Here is a 19,881-nt window from a genome sequence, read left to right as displayed (position 1 = left end):
TTTTACATATGGCTCGTGCACATAAGCGGTGGCACTATTTAAAAAATTAATTTTACAACGTACTTCATGTTTCTTAACTTATACCCATAGTAAATACAGCTAGTACTTTAACGGTGCGACCTATGAGTGTACTTTACCAAAGTGCCTTTTTTGTAAATTAGTACTGTTTAGAATGTGCCTTTAGTAAGAGTTATTTTCTTAAATATAGCTGTTTTACTGTATTTATTCTTTCCTTAAAAATTAAATTTAAAATTTTGTTTACATTCAGAATTTTATATCAAATTGTATATGTAAAAAAAAACCTATTTTGAAAAGGGACTATAAATGTTTTTTAACAAAGTAATAAAAGAGTAACGACTTAACTATTAAATTAACAATTTTTAAATAAGAAATTTTCGAATTTCAGGTAACTTTTGTATTAGAATTTAAAGTTATGTTAAAATTTTTTTTAAAAATTACTAAACAGCTTAAGAATAATTTTTATAACCAGTATGCTACTCTCAAACCTAAAGATGGTGTTAATCCCTTTATCTATATTCGTTATTGAACAATCAGCAATTTTTGTAAGGAGAAATTTTTTAGCCAGCCTATCCTCCCTCAAAATTTTTTTGTAATTAAATATCCAAATTTTCTCTTCACTTTTTTTTTCCAGTATGCTAATATTACACCTAAGATGATTTTAACCTCCCTTTGTTTCTATTTATTACTTTAAAAATTAGCAATTTTTGTAAGGAGAGATTTCTAATTAAGGTAAACTACCCTTAAAACTTTTGTAGTTAACTATCTTGATACCTTTTATCTTAACCTTAACGGACTTACTAAAGTTTATTTAAAATTTTTTTTCTACACATAACGCGCTAGTTTTAATTATATACTCTTATTTTATTGTGACCCTGTTTAATATGTTTATCGGTGTCATGGAGCCGTCAAATTAGTTTATTTTGCGCTTTAACCATGTTTTTTGCTTTGATCTAGTTAGCTTTCAAAATTTAGTTATGAAGGATTGTCCAGTGGCTATACCGTCATTTAAATATGATCCGTATAGTATGTATATTATAATTATTATATTTACGCAACAACCTTATACGTGAAAGGTTTTAGTAAACTATTAGGTGCTTATGCTGTCTTCCCTTCATATTGGAAATGAGCGTGCTATTGTCAAGGGATAATAAGCTCTATAAGAGGTCGGAAAATTACACCTACTACAAAAATATTGGTAGTTTATATGTAGATTTACTAACAATAAAAAAACACAAAATAAACTAAGACTCTAAAGAGAATAGCAAAACCGCTTTGTTATGTTAATCGTAAGGCTCATACGCCTAGTAGGAATAATCATTGCATACAAGGTATGCTAATAAAAGCTATAATGAGGTTTACCACAGGAAGATAACAATACACATTTTTTCTTGTACGCTCGTCCTCAAAGTTCATCTAACCAGAAGCACATCTTCCACAAGATTATCATTTATTGAAAAATCTCGGTCGCATTATACGTCAAAAGATAATTTTGTAGATTCCATCTCTTCGGCCTTTGTCGGTGTTCGGTAGACGTAATGCTTTCCAGATACAAGTTCTACAGACATGTAATAATTATATACTTGTCTTGTTGACGTATTTTTATTTCGTATTTTGTTCGTCAACTAAGTTATGACACTTGACTGCCTATTTAGCTTATTTTCTGATTTTCCATCAGGTGTCAGTTTGTCCATCCGCAGAGAGCCTCTCATTAAGTACAGCTGTTATCTAATTAGGTATCGTCTTTAAAATTTTTGAAACCGATCTCTCTAAAGTTATTTAATAATAGGAAATGAAGAGTTTAAGAAGTTTTGTGTTTCGGTGATAAAAAGAATGCGTAAATTCTTATGGAGTTTTAAGTTTAAGTTTCAAAGCAACTGGATTTATCCTAATGATCTAACTTCAAACGGTCACAAACACTTAAATTAAGGCTTTAAGCAAAGCCTCATGGCCTTAATATTCTTTCTATTAAGAATACTAGATGGTGAACTATAATTCTGAGCGGGTGACGTTTAGCATTAAAGTTGCTACTATAATGTGTAGTATGTGTGTTAGTTTAGCCTTAAGTTCAGAATGGATAAACTCCAGTAATTCTACTTGTAATTCTGCAAAATGAGATATAGTTTGCGGAATTGTTGTGAAAACAAACGGAGAATTAAAACTGTACAAACTAAAAGTGGGGAGGGAGGCTGGTGGAAATAACAAACATATTGCTGTATATGATTTCTGCTGGAAAGTCAGCTGTTTTATCTAATTGGTTTTAAGATAGCATACTGTACTCCTAGATATTGCTTTAGTACCTGGTTAATTACCTCTGTGATGAGACTTTGTGCCGAAGGAAGTCAACATACAAATTTTACAGCCTGATCACTTAAAAAAGCACTTTCAGAATTCAGCAACTAACTGGGGGCCATAGATAATACTAAACTTTTCCGAAACCCATGAAGCTAAAAAAATTACTGCCAATCCACTGTTTTTTCGGAATTTATTGATTACTGGTAGGAATAAAATGACTCATCTTAAAAAGTCTGCAATTAGCAACTATCACGGATCAAACCCTTTACCAATGAGAGATCGAGAAAACATCTTCCCAGTAGTTGTTAGGTACCGGCAGAGGTAAAGAAAAAATTTTTATTGATGCGAGGAGTTAATTGGTTGGGAAAATTAATAACAGAGAAGAATTTACTGACATCTAATATAAACCTCGCAAAAAATACCATCGTTCGACTACTTCACAAAATCTAAAATGACCGCTGATTGGATATTTTTGTCTGTTATATAAATTAATTTGCGTGGTCGAGTAGTAGGGGCTACAATCTTTTTAAGTAAAAGATCTTGATCTTCAAAGGGTTGGCGAAAGAGATCTATTGACAAAATATATTTAGGTTTGAGAATCAGTGGCCTCCAATCTTAAGTTATATTAAACTTTCGATCAGGTAACGTTCTAATAGTGCATAGTTTAATGCATTGGCGACAGTCTCACAATACAAAAGGGCTGTATACGATGAGGCTAAAGCTCGGTTTGGTAGGAAGACAAGAAAGGTTATCTGGCTTGGAATGTAACTTTACTGGTTTAAAAGTTATGTAAAGTTGTATTCTAATATATCGTTAATTCCTTGTCTTCTATGTTCTGTTTCTAAGTAGAAATTTCAAGGTGAATGATCCTTCGATACGGTGACGGTATATTCTAATGGATATATGAAGTAACGCCAAGCTTTAAAAGCCTCAACAACAGCTAATAACTCTTTATTAGGAGTGACAATCCCTTTATATTTGTTGCCATTATAAACATAGTCGCTGCATTTGTTTTTAACAACCAAGTCTGAATAAAATGTCTAAGAGTAAGAACCGATTAGAATCTCTCATATAAAATGTTAAATGGTTTGTCTTGTTCTGACCCAATAATTTCTTAGAGCAGCTCAGGTGTGATGCATATAAAAGATATAAAGATAGACTAAGAGAAGCCTATGTAAATAATGCGAACACTTCTTTAATTCAAACTAACCGACCATTTTTAAACTATGATTGGGTGGTGGGAAACCCGAAATTAAGACGGCAACCAAGTAAGAGATTGATAAGGAGAAAAGTTAATGCGGTTATGTGATGCTATGCAAGATTAAAATAAGACTTGAGTTTTAAAGAAAAAAGGGTGCTTCTAAAAACATTTATAAACTTGAGGGCGAGAAGAATGAATTTCAACTACGCTTGGTTAGGCAAAGATATTTTATCAAACAATTTAATGATGATTTTTGAAAATATATTGCTCTACAATGTCAGAGAAAGACGTTCTACGAAGGAGGAGTATTATATAAAATTCGGGCCTGAACAGGAAAACAAACATTTTTTGGGTTTATAAGAATTTATTTTCTAACATAGTCCCTATTTAGCTCGATACACTTGTTATCATGATGTTCTAAGCCGCTATGCCAAACTGAGAGGTCAAATAGTCTAAATTCTCATAATACTCATTTACAGCGTCGATGACCCTTACTGTTAGCAAATCCTTTTCCACCAAGCCACTAGTTGAGGTCGCCCGGGGCTAAATCTGGTGAGTATGCTTGTGGCGAAGTAATTTAAACTTCAATTAATTTGCGAGGGGTGACGTGCGAATTGGTATATTGTCTTAATGAACTGTATTAAATTTTTCAGTAAGTTCATGTAACACTCCCTATTCATCGTTTTTTCCTTTTGAAGATAATTAATAAAAATTATCCCAAGCCCCATCCGCCAAAATTTTGCTAGCCGATACAACTATCTTTGTCTTCTACGAAGCTATTCTCTTGCAGTCCATTATTTCGACTGTTGTTTGGTCTCCAGGGGTATAATGATGGACGCAAGTCTCTTCAATAATATAATTCGACGTATAAACTAGATTGGATTGCTCCTATAGAGCTCCAAACATTCGGTGTATTTTCTTTCGACAATGTTTTTGGTCGTTTACCAGCTAATGCGGCACCCATCTGGCGCAAAGCTTATTTATCGTTAAATTTTCGTTTAAAATATTACTTACCCGTTCAGTTGAAATGCATACAGTCTCAGCTATCTCTCTCAATTATACTATGCGGTCAAAACGATTTTGGGGAATTTTTCTATCTCTGGCGTAGTTACTACATTGGGTCATTCACATCGTGGTTCGTGAGTGGTACTTGTCCGACTATCTTAAATTCAGCAACACAGCGTTTAACTGTCGATTTCGATGAAGAAGAACATTTTTTAAATAGCTTCTTTATAATTTCGGTTGCACATTTAGACCTTTCAAAAAAAAAAAATTTAAAAACGCGTGAATCCCAAATTATTTGTTGTACTGAATTTGCTTGAGGAGTTTATTTTAACGGTCTGTTGTCAAGCCAATAAACGACGTTTTGACTTGATATTTCGAAGATAACCCTATAAAGGATAAAACCGAGCAATGCTTCATAATATTAAGTAAAATGGCTCCGTATTTATGTGAGGCCCGGAATATTTCATTCCTCTTCGTAGTAAACCGTATTATCAGTGGGATAAGTAGCTGGATCGAGAAGACCAATACAAAAGTTTGTTAGCTTTAGGGAAAGGATTTAAGGTATGGTATTAGAATTAGGTTAGAAAGATGCAACGTTGCAAAAAGTGATGTAAAAGATTAGTAGGAAGGTGATAAATAAGGGGGTAAGAGTGAGTTGTGAATGAAAACGCGTAGAAGTGTTTGTTTGAAAACAAAAATGTAATAAAATATTATTAAGTTTTTCTATAAGCTTCAAATTACTCTATTGGAGCGAAGTGGGTCGTTAAGAAAAGGGGAGGCTTTAAAAAGGGAGAAAGACAATCTGTAGGAGAATTGTTGTTGAGCTGATAAAACCCTACTAGTACCTTAAGATTGTAACCCGATGCAAGCGTTGTTGTAATAAGAGCTTCTTTATACTAGTAATATGGGAGGTAGGTCTTTATCTCGCCTTTGTAAGTAAAAACCAAACTTTGCTTAAAGATATTACGGCATAACAGATAGAAAAGCTAATTGTTTCCTGGTTCATCAACCTACAAACTTGCGGGCTACATAAAACCTAGTTATTACAAACTCATAGTATAGACAGAACATAAAGATCAGAGGAATAGTAAAAAAAGGGGTTTAACAGCGAAAACGTGTGTATAGAATGCGCCAAGTCACGAACAGTCATATATGTAAGTTAAAGTACCGGGTGAAAACCATGCGATTGCAGAGAAACCAAAGCGAGCCTCTCGTTACACTTAAAAATTAAATCTTAGTTTTATACTCCGAATCAGTTGACTAAAGATGATGTTATAAAAATAGCAGAAATATTATGCGGTTTGCAAGAAGTGACATTATTGAAAAGTAACACAAGAGTGCGATATATACATATATATATATATGAGATTTGCATACAAGCGAAGCAAAACCCAGAGAAAAGTTGAACCTATGAAATCTTACGGGAGGGCCACTATAACAAATAGCAGTGGAGGGGAGGGGTATACACAAAACAAAAGGCAATTACGTTCGGGTCCTTGTGGTGATGGGTCGTTACTCAAGGTTTGTTTGGAATAAAGATTCCGGAAAGTTAAGCATTAAAATGGTAAAAACGTATTAAAAGGGATTTTCTGCTGGAAAAAAACCTCAAACACTTAGTGGATCGAGAAACGGTCTTCACTTTTGGGGGACCCATAACGTTTAGAGGAAAGGAATACTTGTGCGCATATTATGACCGCAGTTCAGTACTTTACTTAACTAGTAAAATTCTTTATTATACTAAACTGACAAATCTGTAAGCAATTAGTCTCTATCCTAATTCGGTAAAACTGCAGATTATTATTTATAGGTCTATTAAATTCCCTGTCACTTTGCTCAATTCTTTAAAAAGTGAACTTTTAATAAAATAATTTCCATAAAATCTTTAATGAAGTGAATACAAGGGATAATTATAGCAAACTGCTGTATGATAAGTTAAGGTATAGTTCATATGTTTTCACTATTAGTAAAAAGACCTCAATAAAATAAAAAGATCCTTCTTACAGTGAGGTTACCAGTTTATTAAAAGGTAAATAATTAGTTTTTAAACATTATGGTCAGGTCTATATACATAATAACTTTAAGCTCTACTATTAAGCTACGTCCCCTTAACACAAGGAGGGTAGTATACCGGTTAAATTCATAATCCGTCGCAAGAGAAGCGCGGGCTCCTTTCCCACCGGCGCGGCTTTTATTTCTGGCCTTCGATAGATTATGCGTTTAACCGTGTCTTTCCAAGTGCTAGAGAATATGCTAGTAGCAATGTATAAAAGAGATGCAGGAAAGTAGTTTGATGCACTATAGGGTTTTCGTATTCTTTAAATTAATATTTTAAAAAAAATTATAATGTGCCTTGTATGAAGCTAAAACTTAATTTCTATAGTGACTTTTGACAGGATTAACTCGTCCGTTATGATTATTTAAAACTTTATTAATGAATTTTTTTTAAATTGCATACGATTATTTAGTGCAAAAAGAGCACGATAAGTTTGACCTCTCAAAATAACAAAAGAAGTCTACATCTTTCTAATAAGCAACAATATAATCTCAGAAGAACTCAATGCAGCAAGCAAAGTCTGTTTAACATCAATTGGAACTCATCGCAGTTACGAGTTTTAAACTTCTGCCTCTTCGTTCCTAAGAAAACGAAATACTCGTGGAAGTCAAATTCGCCATCATAAAGTTCCTCATCTACGATTCTAGTCCAGTTAAAGAACTTGCCAAAAAGCATAAAGAATCCCTCTTCTAACTTTAGAATTTAATAGGCGAAATACATATAAAAGTACTTAAAAAGTTTATAACGCACCTCCAGATTTCTCATTTTATAAAATAGGAAAATTCGAGTTTGAACACCACAAGTCTGGATCTAAAAATAATAAGTTTCTAAATAATTTACTTGTAAGAGATAATAGTCACTATTTGTTAAGATGCGGGAAAAGGTCACAACTTACGAAAAAGGAAGTCAACTAAATGTTCTGCAAATCTTGTATATACTCTTATTAATATAAATGGAAAAAGGAAGCACCAGAGTGTCTATTAACGGTTCATATAATTCGGGAAAGTAAATTAAATCAACAGCAAATATAAAATCAGGCTTTTCCACCGTACTAGAAAGAAAAGCGTGTGTGTGATTTAAATTTCCCCATTCCAGAGGTAAAACCGTGGCAGTAACTAATGTATAATTTAAAATTTTTTTAAAAAATTGTTCACCTTTAATTACCGAAGGGACCTATATCAGCTGAAATTTGGTGAATTGACAATAGATCCTTACAAATTTCAAAAGAAAAAGAATTTTTCGCAATCTACTAACGTTAGGTGAATACTTAATTATTGCAAAATCTTATCTCCAAAAATAACACTGTTAAATATTATAAAAATGCTGTACGTTGCTCCTAAGAAGAGGCAAGGCTTCCGGCAAGTCAGTTAAAAAGAGGTTAAGTTTCCATTCTAAAAATAATTGTTTTAAAACAAAGTAGGTAATTAATACAAAATTTAAGGGAGGGGCGATAAGTAAAGAGTGATTTCTACAAAAACATATAATATTAAAGGACTAAAACGAAAATTAATAAATATAAAATTTACAAGAGTACTCTAAATTCTTGAATAAGCCAAAAAAAAGTTAATAAACCTTTGCTAGCTAAAGCTTTGGCTATTAAAAGACCCCCCGCACCAGTTCCAGAGCCAAGCTCAAGAAGAGTAATACTTGTGTCACTTAAGTTAAACTCTCTTTTCTTTGATAAAATATGGTTTTCTATATATTTAGAATGAAGGTTTCGATTAAAAAATTTGTTGAGTAACAAAGTTGATTCCCATATTTTCCTATAAATCCAATTTCTATGATCTTGAAAGACGTTGTATTCTCTAGAACTTACTAAAATGCACTGTTGGCTACTACAAACGTTGCTTAGATTCTCCACTGTCAAGTTAAATTTAACTGCTAATTCTTCTGCCATAAAAAGCGTCTCTAGTGGGAACACTATAAAACCAATTGCCTGAGGTCCTTAACGAAAACGAAACAACAAATCAAGACAAACAAACACTAAAATAAATGTAAAAACAAGGAAGCTGATTGGACGAGTTTAGTAGGAAACATAAGCTAAGGCTTGACTATAATTCCCACCCAAGCGAACCCTTTTTCTCACAAGAAGTATTAAAGGACAATAAAAGGGAGAAAGTACCCAATTTCTCCTGTTTTTCGTTAAATTGCTTGGTTTCAAAGTTATAAAGCTCCATATGTTTTCCTAGGAGATTTCTAAAGTACCTTTACGCATGGTTGGAAACAGCACTTACAATAGGAAAAAACTCGAGAAGACAATAGACCTATGGAAGGAGCTCGCTTTCCTTTGACTCTTACAGGTAATACCTTATAGGTTTACCTTCTGGTTACATTCTAATCTTAGAGTAATAGGCTGAAGGAAACTGCTCACCTCGCTTAAAGGGACTAGTAATATACCTGATATAGCGGTATTAAAAACATCTTTTATCATTAATCACTTTCTGTTCTACATGAGCACTCTTTAGGTCACTATTTAAACTGCTTAAATGAATGCAAATTTAGCAAAGTAATAAATAAAGAGCTGTTCAAAAACTGTTTTTGCAAGGAATTTCCCTTTTAGCAATTGTATTTATGCGATTCTCTAAAATATGCAAAAGGCTAAATACCTCTCTAACCTTGGGTGTTTTCAAGGATATTCAGCATGTTGGTGTGTAATCCATTTTTCCCTCCACGCTTAAAGTGAACGCTTCTCTTAGCAGGGGGGTAGAAACTCATTTATTAGGGTATACGTCCTGCTTTGTACTTGATTTGACGAGCACGAGGGACTTTTATCACCAGGATGCATTAATAGTTATATATCTTTATAATAAAGCGGCGTATTACCTTTACACTCAACCTGTTTTAAATTTCATTTGTTCTTTATTTGTTTTTATAATTTGTTTTAATGATAATTATTCTTTTTATATTATCTGCTTACTTTTATTTTTAGTGTTAGTTTGCCTTTTATTAGTTTAATTTTTTTCCCGCTTTCTCTCTCTATAGAACGTTATAATTTTTATTTGGTTATAATAGTATCCGGGCAAAATATCCTTAAAGTTTTCTAAATTTTTAATTTTAAATGTTTTTATAATAAATACGGTTGCTTTAGGCTTCCGTATCCCGTTTTTCTGTATTTAAAATACAGTTTATAAGGTTTCGTGGTCATTATGTGAGATTATGGTGATTTAGATGGCTTTTTAGCCTCAAGCAATAAGTAACAAAGGTATTTTTACAACATAAGGGTGCCACATCTACTTTACTTTCAGCAATCATTATCGCAATTCTTTTGCTCTTAAGACAAGTAATCCTTAACAAACAGAGCGTCATACTAAAAGAAACTTAACACCACTTAAGACAACCCCTATTGAAAACAATAGCCCGAGAGCTATAGCTATTTTCGAAAAGTACCACCGGGTTGTCGATGAAGCCCTTTTCGGTAATCATTGTACTCCTACTCTGCTTACCCTAGAAATAAGGTGTCGAAAAATTATTGGGACGCTTTAAGCAAGGAAAGCCGAAAGAACTGATGCCATTACTAAATAATCAAAGCAACCCTCATACTGGTTTATTAGGGTCATTACCAATTTCATTAACTTTTTCCTGAGTTGCTCCTGTATTGCAGACTTTCAAAACTCGCAACTGTTATTTTCCTTGCCAAATACACGTCCAGTATACCAATATAGCCTTATAAGCCTTTCTATATGCAACCAAAAGAAGCATAGTTATTGTTACTATAAAAAGCTAATTTACAAATAGTGTTTGGTTTTCGATAAAAGTGCACCACCTCCCAACAAACATTAACATAATATAAACTCGTAACCAAAACCATTAACCTTTCCTTAGTGTGCTGGAAGATAAAGTAACCATTATCTTTAATAGATATATTGAAAATAATACGTTTTCTACTTATATCAAAGAAACAGGGGATTTATACACACCCCACTTTGTCAGAGAGCCCGTCAGATGGTAGTGACGATGGAACCAAGGCTAGGGTATCATGCCTCGCGACACTAACGAAGGGTTAGCAAAAACAATTTAGAGCATTCTTATTTTCGTCATTCAAAAGCTTTTTATTTGCTGTTAAAGATGCTTAATTAAGGGAAACATTAATGAAGCAGTAATATGATAATGTGTCGAGTGTAGTATGTTTGCAATAATTATACAAGTAAAAAATAAAACTCAATCTTTCTACAGAAGCTCTCCCCTCTTTTATCACACGAAACCTTGCCATCTATAACTTCGAGCGAGTTCGAGATATTTCTTATATTGTATATTGTGCCCCAAAGGAGAGGATCTTCAGCGTGGATGTTATTGATTATTTCTTTGGCCCATAAGGTAAGAGATTCTAAACCACTTTTTGTTCTTTGCTACAGTGGGTCTAATATTATTTTGTGCGCATATAAAAAAGTTTATTTGTTTTAGTAAACAACTACTTTTTTCCTTCTTCTTATCAATCCTAATGCACGCTTGCTCAGTTTAGTTGCTAATTCTTTGACTACTAAACTTGACTTTGTTAAACTAAGAATAAGCACATTTTGTATACAGTATATTAACCGTGGTTGGAGCTTCGCCAACAAAATGTACAACTGGTGGCACACGTAATCGTTACGAGGCAATGCTCGTTACTAATACTGTTTTGTACTCATTGCTTTTCATTCCTTTTTACTTTTAATATCTATTTTTTTGGATATTTGTTATTTCCGTTTGTTAACCTAATATTTTTGTTTATACTGCAGACTCAAACAGAAATAAAGTTTAGAAACTATGTTAGCAGAATGTTCCTGTATGTTTCTAGCATGTGCCCCCACAAACAGCTTTTCTGTTTACGCTAAAGATTGCGCGGGAGCTAGGTTTTGTGGTTGATTCAGAGTGCGTTTGTTTGTATATATGGCAAGCAACGCAATTAGTTTGTTCTTGTCAATCTTCCCTACCTACATTTCAGGCGGTATACTTAAATACTACGCGAGAAGAGAGGGAGTTTTAAACAAGTGATAATAAAAGAGCAAAATTTTCTATATATCAAATTAAGAGCTGCTTACTCCAGAAGTAATACCTGTGAGGTCCTTGTGTTGTGAAGGCCATTTTTTGTAAGTAAACAGTCTTTTAATAGAATTTTTGCAGACGGTTCTGATAGAACCACAACTCTTGAATACTCGTTACTAAATTAGTAAAGGTGTGAGTTTAGCTTTCTAACATTATAGCGGAAAATCTTATAAGTTCTTTCTTCCAGTTATACTACGGTAAAAGGGCTAATACTTCCCTTATATGTCTGCACAATCATGATAAACTGGATTTTAAGTCGCCTATGTGACTATCTAATAAAGCAATAACGCGTAAAGCTGTTTTTTTTTTCAATTGAGTTGCAGGCTGTGAGTCTTTGAGATGAATGTTTAGACATTAAAGTAATAATAAATAACATAAGGTATATTGAAAACATTATAGTTATACAATATAGGTAAGTCAAAGTACTTGAAAGTTCTGTGAATTAATTACATTGCCATCGGCTCTCCAAGCGCATCAAACCCACTGTACAACAAACGAAGAAGAAAAACTACAGCAGGTTTGCGAGCCAAACTTTATCACATGTGAATTACCCTTTAACGCTACTCTCATATAAACGACATTATTTTTTCTTTGCATCATAGGAGGTTAAAACATAAAAATTTTAATTTTTTTTTTTAATGAAACTTTTATGTTTTAAAGAAAAAAATTATGAATAAACTTTAGTTTAGAATAAGATTTAGAGACCGGAATTTAGTTACAGAGATTTCAACAACCTTACATCATATATTTCTATAAAATCAAAATAATTAATAAAAAAAGGAGGAAGAAGTCAAGTCCTAACTTTTTTTTGATAATAGACAAAAATTATTAAGTATAAGTAAACTTGGCTTCTGAGATTTTATAATATTATTGCTCTTTTACTAAAACCTGACGTCAGTTACTAGGAAAGCTTGCTTCACTTGCTTTCATTGGAAGCATAGCGGTCTATAACGTAAAATCTCAGGCCTGGAAGGCATTTTAATTTAATGTCAGGGTGCTTACAATGTTTTATAAGGGTAATAATTACTTAGTTAATTGATAAGAAGATTGTTATTTAAATTACTTAAACGAAGATTTTTTGGAGCGTAAACAAGTTATCTTTTCTTAAAACCATTAATTTAATTATATCCTTAGGTAGTTTTTAATATGATGGAATGCGGAACAAATAAACTTATTGGATAGATAAACCCCAGTCAGACTTATAACAGTATTTACAAGTTGTTTAAAAACTCTTCAACTTAGTAGGGAGTACTTTAAGCGCACTGTAATAAAAGGAACTTTACACTAGTAAAAAGTTACAAACAGACATCGCACCAAAAATACAAAGTTCAAATGCGTTGCTGTAAAAAGATATAGAATATTTACTAAACTATTTTTACGAATACATATTAAAGAGAAGGATGAGCTGAATGTTTTATCTACAAATTTATGTATCTACGAGGAAAACTCCTATCCTAAGTAAATAAATTAGTTTAAAAAAAAAATTTCAGACAAAATTGTTAACCAAATATGGTAATTGAGTTAATAAGGCTTTAACCGACATTTAAAACCACAAGTGGACATCTTTCTATTTATAGATTATAAATGAAATGTAAAATTTTGGCTCGGCAAAGGCCACTTTTTAGATTAAAAATTGATTAAAAAATTGTATATCTGTTTGGTTATCAATACCGAGTGTTAAACCAGTAATTCTGTGTTTTAAACCGTTTCGAATGCAGGGTCGATGAACTTTCAAAGGGGCTTGTAATTTTGATTGAAAAAATGAAAGTCTAGTGGAAGTTTAGAAGAAAAAATTGTTTTAGTATTCAGTAGTATAAAAGATAGTAATTATACAAGTAAGGTTTAATAAAAAACTGAAAGCTTTAGACCATACATATAAACTTGTCTTATAAAAAGTTTAGAGCAGTGAATGCGTCCCTAGAATCATACACTGAACTACTGTAGACCTTGCCAATTACTCGTAATAATGCCTGCATCCTATACATTCATAAAGTTTAGACCATACAAATAAACTTGTCTTATATAAAAATTTAGAGCACTGAATGCGTCCATAGAATCTCATATACTGGACTACTGTAGGTCTTCTCAATCTCTCGTAATAATGTCTGCCTCCTATACATTCACAAAAGTCTTGCTTTTATTTTAGATATGAATACTAGACAACGTAATGCGCTTTTTCTGTTCATCTAAAAAAACTTTTGGCTTTAGCTTAAGATTATTATTTAATTAGTCACGCTAAAACTTTGGTTATCATCTAATCTAAGTATAACTATGTACTTGGCCGTTGGTCACCTTACTATAGAAAAATTCTTATTTGTGTTATTTGTTCAGTAAACATATTTTCCTAAAGCCTGTAAACAAAATTGGTTAACTCTACAGCGTATCCATAAGTCTTTTCGGCCAATAATTTAGTATATCTTATTTTAATTATAAACTAGAGTTGCTGTTGGTCACTAAAATGTAGAGGAATTCTCCTCTTTTGCAAACTTGTAATTCTAAATTGCAATTTGCACTCTAAATTCAGGAATTTTAAAAAAACTTTAAGTACAATAAAGTTATTTATCTTACATAAATTAAATTTTAAAGGATATTAGGGATTTGTGCTTGATTTGCCTATATACCTCTAACACCAGAAACTAAAGCTATGCGTTTTCAACGTTCAACCTTGAAGCTTTATCCTTGAGAGATTTTTACTCATTTTAAGGTGCATAATTCGTATTAAATCAACACTTTTTGTACAAAATTTGATGTAAATAACTACTAAAGGTAGCTTTACCTGAATTTTTGAGCTTATTTTTCCAGCCAACGAAACGTTATCAGTAGACAGTAAATTACTCTACCAATAAGCATAAAGATTTACTATATATAAAGGTTACTGACTATCAGTGATGTTTTGTAGTTTTTTCTTGTTCTGCAGACATAAATGTTTTCTCTCAGTAGGTCCGTAAGGATCATGTAATTACTTCTTTACGATACATATCTGTATGTCCATGCTAAAAGTAACTTCTTATATATATAGGTGTCTAAATGTATGATAATAAAAGCGATTCTGAAGGAGTTAGAAAAATTGATATGCTTCCGACTGTTGCCAAGTTGACTAAGATGCTAATAAGAATTAGAACCGATACACACAAATACTATAACCAGTATAAAGTTGTTGGAGAGATTGGAAGGTGTGTCCTTGTTTATTCGCCTTAAATAAAATATTGATCCACTTTAATTCTAAACTATAAGGGGCCAATTTGGTAAAGTAAAACTATGTATTGACGAGAGAGGAAACGCTTACGCAGTCAAAATATGTAGAAAACCGAGGAAAAGACATTTCGGTAGTTTTGGAAAGGCTTACTTAGAATCTATAAAAATGGAGGTAGTTTTACTAGTTTATTTCGTGTGCCTTAAGTTTTCGACTTACTAGTCTCTATTGCCTTTCTTAGAAAAGTAATAATTAAAGGGTATATTTTTATTTAATAGATTGATATAATGAAAAAACTACAACATCCTAACGTTGTACGAGTGTGGGAAGTGGTGGATCTGCCACAAGAATCTAAAGCATATATGTTTATGGACTATTTGAGCCGCGGCTGCGTTAATTATAAAGTATTTATAGTTTATCTTGAGTTATTTTCTTTTTTTTACCTAAAATTCTTGTTTTAACTGAATACCTCCTGTAATATAACAAATATTTTCTTTACTATAAAATTACCTTGACCGGTTACTACCAACTACTTGAGGTGTGCTATTTTGTCTTCTTTTTAATTTTTTTTTGGTTTATACTTAACTTGGTGTAGTTGCTTTATTAAATGTTGTATTTATAGTAATATATTAAGTCCATAAATCTAAGTTATTCACCGAACAACTATAAATGTAGGCTCATCTAAAATTTTAAAATAACATTATTTGTATTATCATAAACTGATTAAATGTTAATAATATATTATCATCGTGTTTAAATGTCTATTTTTCACAAAATTATTCTTATTTAATTAACTTTTTTTAGGATGAAAAAGGGGAGCCTGTTTTAAGTATTAAGGAGGCTCACAAATATTTTGGTCATCTTGTTTCAGGATTAAAATATTTGCATGGGCTTGGTAAAGATTGAATCTCAATTCATAAACAGTTCAATTTAAGTTTAATTAATTTTATATTATAGTTTTTATTGTAAAGGTGAAATTCTATTTTTTTTATTTACGTTAACTCTAAAAAGCTTCTAAAAAATTACTAGTAGTTTAAAACTTCTTTATTATTCTCTAAATTCAAGCAACGAAATAAATTTCGCCCATTAATAGAGCTTATTATAATAAGGAGCGGAGTCGCTTATAAACAAAAAATTAATAAAATTGAAACTTTTTTAAAGTATGCTACATTATATAACGGAGCCTGAAATCGTGACGTAGAGATTAGTAAAGGTTGGTCATGAAAAAAAGCAAACACTAAGATTGATAGCTTCTGAAACATGTGCTGCTCTACACTGTTTCGGGTTTATTAATTTTTACCTCCCCATTAAAAAAAAGTAGTTTTTTCTTCTAAAAAAAATTTTGAGTAGTGAACATTTTCTTAAAAAAATGTCAGTACATTGTATATTTCTAGTAATATTTTTTCTTGTTATAATAAGCTGCGGGTGTAATTGTGCTTTCTAAATTATTTTAACTTTTCCATACTTTGATTATCCTTAACTTCCTTCTGAAAAAGAAATCATCCACAGAGATATTAAGCCCGAAAACCTTTTACTTTCTGACAATAATATCCTGAAAATCGCAGATTTCAACTCCGCACAACTTGCTGGGAAAAAGGCTCGTTTGCATTTCTGTTAATCGTTGTTTATATCATTGCGACTTTATGTAACAACTTTTTTTATATATATTTTACTTTTCTCCTTTTCTTTAGTTTACGTGCTTAACTTTTGTGTTTAACTGTTACTTACCTCGGGTATTATAATTTCGCAAGCCAGTCTCCATTAAATATTAGATGTACGCCTAACCGTTTCTTTTGCAGCATTCGCAGAGAAACCTCTGCTCTTTGCCATCCACTAAATACGCGCTCTCCTGATACTAACCTTTATGGTTACAAATTTCATTCTTTTCTGTGATTGGGATTTATAGAAGGCGCGTGTGTGCTTGTATAAATTAAGGATTACTTCATTAATTTAAGAAAGTCCAGCACCATTGGAACTTCCAAGTTTTTCGCTTCCCATAACAGCTGGGTTTATTGTGATGTCAATAACCAATTCATTAACTTTAATAATTATATATAATAATTTTTACCCGAAGAAATTGTGGGTACTATTACGGGGCTCCCAGCCAGTAGGAAAAGGCGACATTGGCTTGGTCCGCCGTTAACGCGCGGGAGAGCGACGTTAATCTTTACAATAGTATGGGTGGGGGGGCGTGGTGGGTTTACGACTTCCGTTATGAGTGACAGTTTCACCAGGCTTTGAATACTACTTTTATTTTAATTTTTTTCGTTTAGATCAAGACGTCGGCTGGCACACCGGCCTTTTATTCTCCGGAGTTGTGCATTGCTGATAACAATACTCCAGTAACTTTTGCTGTGGATATTTGGGCTGCAGGTTTGGCTTACGACTGGCAAACTGCAATAAATGGCGAACTTTAGTCATATTTTTCTCTCTCTCACAGGAATTTGCCTCTATTTGTTCGTCTATGGCCGGTTCCCCTTCGATATTCTCCACACTCAAGCCCACGAATCAAGCTCTCTGGTGCTTATATATTGTTTGTAGTCCTTTTCACGTTGAAAAGAGTATTTTTTACCAAAACTACTCTCAGGGGAGACTGCATCACTGTATTATGAGCCGGCCACTTACCTTCCCGAAGTTTCGGAAGGCAAATTCCCTCCTAAAGGAGCTTTTAAAGGGTCTGTTAAACAAGACGCCCCACTCTCGCCTCACCATTGAAGAGGTTTCGAGTCGTCCGTGGGTTGTTCGTCAGCCAACATGGTTTTGGATGTTTACGCTTTTGTTCTCTTCTTGTTCGATTCAGGATACGCGAGTTGATTAGATATACTAAATGGTTCTGCATGATATAGGGTTGTTGAATAATGTTTAGTAAGCTGAAAAGTTTTACACAAGAACAAAAAATCGATATTTACGGTGTAATTAAGTATCATCACGTGCCATTTCACTATTGCATTATTTTTTTTAGCGCTGAAGAGCTGACCGATAAACGCTTCGAGTATTTTTTTCCGCTGAATATTTGTCGATATTTAAAATCGTTGTTCATTAAATTCCTTCGTATTTTTTTACGTTGGAGGTAGAATTCGGTACTGCTTGCCTATAAACTTTTTACTTTTCTTAGAAAGGCTCTCTTTCATTTACTTTTTATCCAGTAAATGCGGTATAATTTAGTTTTTATGATAAAGCCATATTAAATTCTTATTTTTTTTTTTAAAGTTTATTATCATCCATGGACTTAGTTTTAATTTATTATATTCGGCAATAAAATCCTTCAAAAACCTTTATATGGGTTTCATTGGTGTATTTATTTTTTGTTTTACTTTTTTGATAAACTATCATCGACTCAAGATTAAATAAAACAAAGTCTTCCATTAAAAATAATCAAGTGAGGTTTGTTGAAACATTTTGTGTCTGTACATCTATTGGTCTCAAGTATATATGTGTTATTCATTTAACTTCCTTGAATTTTCTCTATAAAAATTTACTTTTTCTGTTTATCTGTAGGAGAGACTATGAAAACTGCAGTAGATGACAGTGTAGAAACATTAATATGGGCTTCACTTGGAAAAAAGAATAATACTTTAACGGACTGCAAGAAAAGTGAAAAAAATACATTTAAAAATAAGTTCTTAAATGAAAAATTACATTAAAAAATTATAGCCGTTTGTAATAGTCAGAAAGATATCTCCGCTTTATAAAGTAGAGACTTAAGTCAGTTATGACAAAAAAATACTATTTTAAGAAGCCCATTTCTGCAGGTCAAGCGATCATCGGCATACCTAGTTTCAGATTCTAATAAGTTAGTAAAACAAACACGCCTCAATTTTTAAAGTTTTAATGATTTAGCTACCATCAAGTGTCCGAATAATTTTATAAAATATAGTTAATGACTCGTCTTGAGTGTCACTTTTTTAAACGCTTCCGAAATTTTAGAATTATTTTTTAAGGAATACTAAATCAATATTAACAAAGTTAAAAGGCTCTTGTTAGCTAATGCGCTTGGAAATAACAAGACCCGAGTGTATTTTGCCACGGCTGGCATACAAGGCCAGCGTCGTGTATACTAGTATCATAACTTGTTTATTAACTTTAAAGCGGGTGTCACGCTGTAAAAGTTAACAAAAAGAGGACTGTAAAGTCCTCTTATACTTTAAATTATGGCAAATTAAAAAAAATGGTTTTATGTAAACTTTGTTAGTTTTCATATATCAAGCTATAAGAACGAGCAAAAAATGACAAAATAGTAGCTCTTATTGCGTATAAGTGCATACTCAATTGACTGTGCCTTGATTAGTAGTGCATGTATAACACTTTCTCAAATGATCGTGGCGCTGATATCCCTAGCTGTTAAAATAATTAAGCCTGATTAATTTTGCACTGGCGCTAAGAGGCCTCTCTTTTAAAATAAATTATTTAAGCCTTGCTTCTAAAAGGTGGAAGCATCGCTTTACTAATAAGGTCAGGATCCTATTGGGGCTTAACTGAATATAAGGTTACTGGTGACTTCGATTTAAGAAATAAGCTGGTGGTATAAACGCTACCAATCGTGACATATAAGCATAATTGGCTCATATAAGATCAAATTAGGGAACTAGAAAAGATAATGTGATGTTTCTATAGTAGATAATCCTCTGATTAAAGGACACAAGCTCAGCGCAGGTTCCATTATTAACCTATAAAAACGCACCTCAGAAGTCCTAATGGAAGGCGACGAAAAAAAACTGCTGTCCCTCCCTCTTCCTGGGAAGGCAAGCAATCACTCGAGCAATGACTACTACCGCCCTAAAGAACCTACTAAAACTTAAAATTGCACCACCAGATTTAGATATTTTGAGAAGCAACGAAAACGCACGCAGCTTTGGAAGACCACAACTCGTAAAGTAAAAAAGTTTTACTTTGCGCCCTCGCTCCCAAGGCAAAACAACCTATGCTAAGCGCTTATAATGAATATTGCAATGCAACGAGAACTTTACGGTTTTAGTTTCGATACTTTACATTTCTTGTACGATGGGAAACGGCGACAGTCGTGTACCCAAATTCTAAAGACTACCTACCTACCTTTATTATGTATTGGTAAAAAGCCGAAACAATAATACTTGA

The 19,881-nt window shown here is 32.6% G+C and overlaps 2 protein-coding genes across 3 annotated transcripts; one reads left to right on the top strand and one right to left on the bottom strand.

The window, feature by feature from the left end:
- Positions 1–6,998: 6,998 nt before the first annotated feature.
- Positions 6,999–8,787, bottom strand: LOC135143504 (protein N-lysine methyltransferase METTL21D-like). Its single transcript, XM_064075383.1, has 7 exons — positions 8,778–8,787; positions 8,145–8,516; positions 7,902–7,963; positions 7,737–7,818; positions 7,542–7,687; positions 7,323–7,382; positions 6,999–7,265 (listed from the first exon to the last, which is right to left on the bottom strand). Exons 1-7 carry the CDS (start codon positions 8,785–8,787, stop codon positions 7,074–7,076), a joined length of 924 nt encoding a protein of 307 aa, XP_063931453.1. The 3' UTR covers positions 6,999–7,073.
- A 5,721-nt stretch (positions 8,788–14,508) lies between these two features.
- On the top strand, positions 14,509–18,357 carry LOC135143509 (uncharacterized). 2 transcript variants are annotated; one of them, XM_064075387.1, is made up of 11 exons: positions 14,509–14,549; positions 14,614–14,767; positions 14,829–14,961; positions 15,066–15,191; positions 15,592–15,682; positions 16,284–16,384; positions 17,061–17,160; positions 17,228–17,307; positions 17,375–17,544; positions 17,750–17,867; positions 18,286–18,357. In XM_064075387.1, exons 2-10 carry the CDS (start codon positions 14,622–14,624, stop codon positions 17,859–17,861), a joined length of 1,059 nt encoding a protein of 352 aa, XP_063931457.1. In that variant the 5' UTR covers positions 14,509–14,549; positions 14,614–14,621; the 3' UTR covers positions 17,862–17,867; positions 18,286–18,357. The 2 variants fall into 2 exon arrangements, with proteins under 2 accessions (XP_063931457.1, XP_063931458.1); XM_064075388.1 differs by lacking the exon at positions 17,750–17,867 and having other exon boundaries at positions 18,286–18,336.
- The last annotated feature ends 1,524 nt before the right edge of the window (positions 18,358–19,881 follow it).

Source organism: Zophobas morio, unplaced genomic scaffold, assembly GCF_036711695.1.
Source record: "Zophobas morio isolate AGI-343-1 ecotype UQ-CSIRO unplaced genomic scaffold, CSIRO_AGI_Zmor_V1 ptg000062l, whole genome shotgun sequence".
In the NCBI taxonomy this organism is placed as follows: Eukaryota; Metazoa; Arthropoda; class Insecta; order Coleoptera; family Tenebrionidae; genus Zophobas; species Zophobas morio.
Note: the sequence above shows the minus strand (reverse complement) of the source record. Positions and strands in the feature narration are given on the sequence as shown.